This window comes from Penaeus vannamei, chromosome 21, assembly GCF_042767895.1.
Source record: "Penaeus vannamei isolate JL-2024 chromosome 21, ASM4276789v1, whole genome shotgun sequence".
Lineage (NCBI taxonomy): Eukaryota > Metazoa > Arthropoda > Malacostraca > Decapoda > Penaeidae > Penaeus > Penaeus vannamei.
The window spans coordinates 16,658,724-16,661,223 of NC_091569.1; the positions used below are offsets into that span (position 1 = coordinate 16,658,724).

The 2,500-nt window shown below is 41.4% G+C and overlaps 1 protein-coding gene across 2 annotated transcripts in view; it reads left to right on the forward strand.

Moving 5' to 3' along the window:
* The window catches only part of LOC113817243 (homeobox protein OTX2-like), a 107,360-nt gene that overhangs the window by 68,911 nt on the left and 35,949 nt on the right, over positions 1-2,500 (forward strand). Inside the window, exon 2 of one of the 2 annotated variants that reach the window (XM_070135988.1) lies at positions 1,716-2,083. In XM_070135988.1, coding sequence (XP_069992089.1) covers positions 1,972-2,083 — 112 coding nt within the window. In that variant the 5' untranslated portion in view covers positions 1,716-1,971. Of the gene's footprint in view, positions 1-1,331; positions 2,084-2,500 lie in introns of those variants that run through there. The other variant, XM_070135989.1, reaches the window with a different exon arrangement.

The window sequence follows — 2,500 nt, forward strand, 5'->3', positions numbered from 1 at the left end:
TCCCCATTCCTCCCCCTCTTCCCCATCCATTCCCTTATCCCTTCCTGCGTTGCCTTATCCTCCTCTATCCCACCCACCCTCTTCCCCTGCCCGCTCCCTTCCTTCCTACCCTCCCTACCCTCCCCCCTTTCCTCCTTTCCCTTCGTCCTCCTCCCCTTCTCCGACCCATACCCCCTCCTCTCCCCCCCCTTATCCCCCCTCTCCTACCCCCACCATCCTGCAGTTTCCCAAGCCTGATACTCACCGCACTAATCCCTTTCCTTGAGCCGGACACGCACACACACGCAAATAAACGTACACACACACACGTACACAAGTACACACACACACATTCTTACAGAAACAGACACTTACGCATAGACATACGCACACAAACATAAGACTCGTACATATATAAATTTATACGTACATATACGTACTTTCACGGACTGGTCGTACGATAAATGTTTTAGAATATTTTCACACTCCAATTGGTCTAGGAGTAGAGGGAATTTGGTATGTTTAAAAATGAGACAAAAAAAACGTGATTTGGTAACATTAGCATAACTAATATCAGCTCCTGTAATCATATGAATTGTTATTATCATTATCATTATTTTTTGAATATGTGGTCATTGTTGTTTTGTTATATTCACTATGATAATACTCATAATCATTATTATTATTATCATCATCATAAAATTATTATTACCATCATTATGAAGTTGTCATTATCAGCTTTATTATTGTTATCAATATCATAATTTTTATTATTATCCTTAACATTGTTAACTTTATCATCATCAACATCATCATTATGAATGTTATTTTGATTATAATTATTGTAGTTGTTTTTATAATAATTATTATTATTGTTATTATTATTATTATTATTATTATTATTATTATTATTATTATTGCTATTATTATTATTATTATTATCATTATTATTATTGTCCTTATTATTCTAATTTTTATTATTATTATTATGATTATTATTATTAATATCATTTTGTATTATTGTTATTGTCATTATTATGATGTAATTATTAATGTTATTATTATTATAATCATTATAATAATTATTGTCATTATTGTTATTTTCACTGTTATCATAATTAATATTGTTATTGTTATTATTATCATCATCATTGTTGTTGTCAATATTATTGTTATTATTATTTTCATTATTATCATTTTGTTATTATTATTACTGTTAATATCATTATCATCCTCATCATTATCACCATAATGCTGTTATTGCTGTTGGCGTCATTTGCAGTGATAAAAGTTTGATAAGCTTTTTATATTTTACTAATCGTTTTTTCATCATAATTTTTATCATCATCACCATCACCAACAGCATCACCAATCGTCATCTCCACCGATTCATGTCCCGCAAAGCCCCGTCTTGGGCCCGACTTGGGCTCCGTGGGCGGGATGGGAGCTCGAGAGGGACATTATCCTTACTGGGTTCTCCTTGATGCTAATGTTATTTTTTATTATTTTTGTTGCTGTTGGTATTACTGTTATTATTGTTACTGTGATGAATGCCGTTATTGTTATCGTTTGTTAGGATTTGATATCATTGTTGCTGTTCTTGTTTTAGGATTGATATTATTGATACTGTTTCTGTAGTTTTTATCTCAGTAGGATTACTAATTTAAGCTTGTCTGCTGTCGCTGCTGTTCCTCGAGCCTCAGCCTGTGCTAACCCCGCCCGTTGTTCCTCCGCAGGACGAGCAGCGGCCCCTCCCCCTCCCCCCGCCGCCCACAGCGAGGTCCCTCCGGCCCGGCCCGTCGCACCCACCACTCGCGGACCCTCAGCGTGGGCGTACGGTGTGCCGGCGGCGGTGCTAGTGGTGGGCGTGCCTGCCGTCAGTCTCAGGTTGTGGCGGGCGGCGAGCGGCGTTGCGGTGCGTGACCTTGAGCGGCTGTCAGGCTGGCGTTCCCGGGGTTCGGGGGCGCCTGCGGGGCGGGCGGCTCCGCGGGCATGTACCTCAAGTCGTCCCCGTACGCCATGAACGGCATCGGCCTCACCATGGCGGGCATGGACTCGCTGCATCCGAGCATGGGCTACCCGCCGCCCAGTGAGTACCTCTACGGTATGGCCCCGCCCCTCACTCGTACTCGGCCGCCCGCGCGCTCCCGGCGCCTCGCTCTCTCGCGCCCATGCCCTCGGTGCTCGCAGGCGCAGGCACGCGCGGCCGTGTGTTTGCATATTTACGTAAAGAGTTTTTCGTCAGACTGACATGCAGATTGATTGGATATGCACACGCACAAACATTGGGTGTCATGTATACATTCATATTTACAGAGATGCACACATGCACCTACATGCATATGCACAGACAGATGAACAGATAGACAGGCGTATAGACAGATGGATAGACACACTGATGGATAGAGACAGACAGCCGTATAGACAGAATATAGATACATACGTCTGCACATTCATATACATAAATATACAGGCATACATACATATATACACATACATACATACATTTACATAAATACAT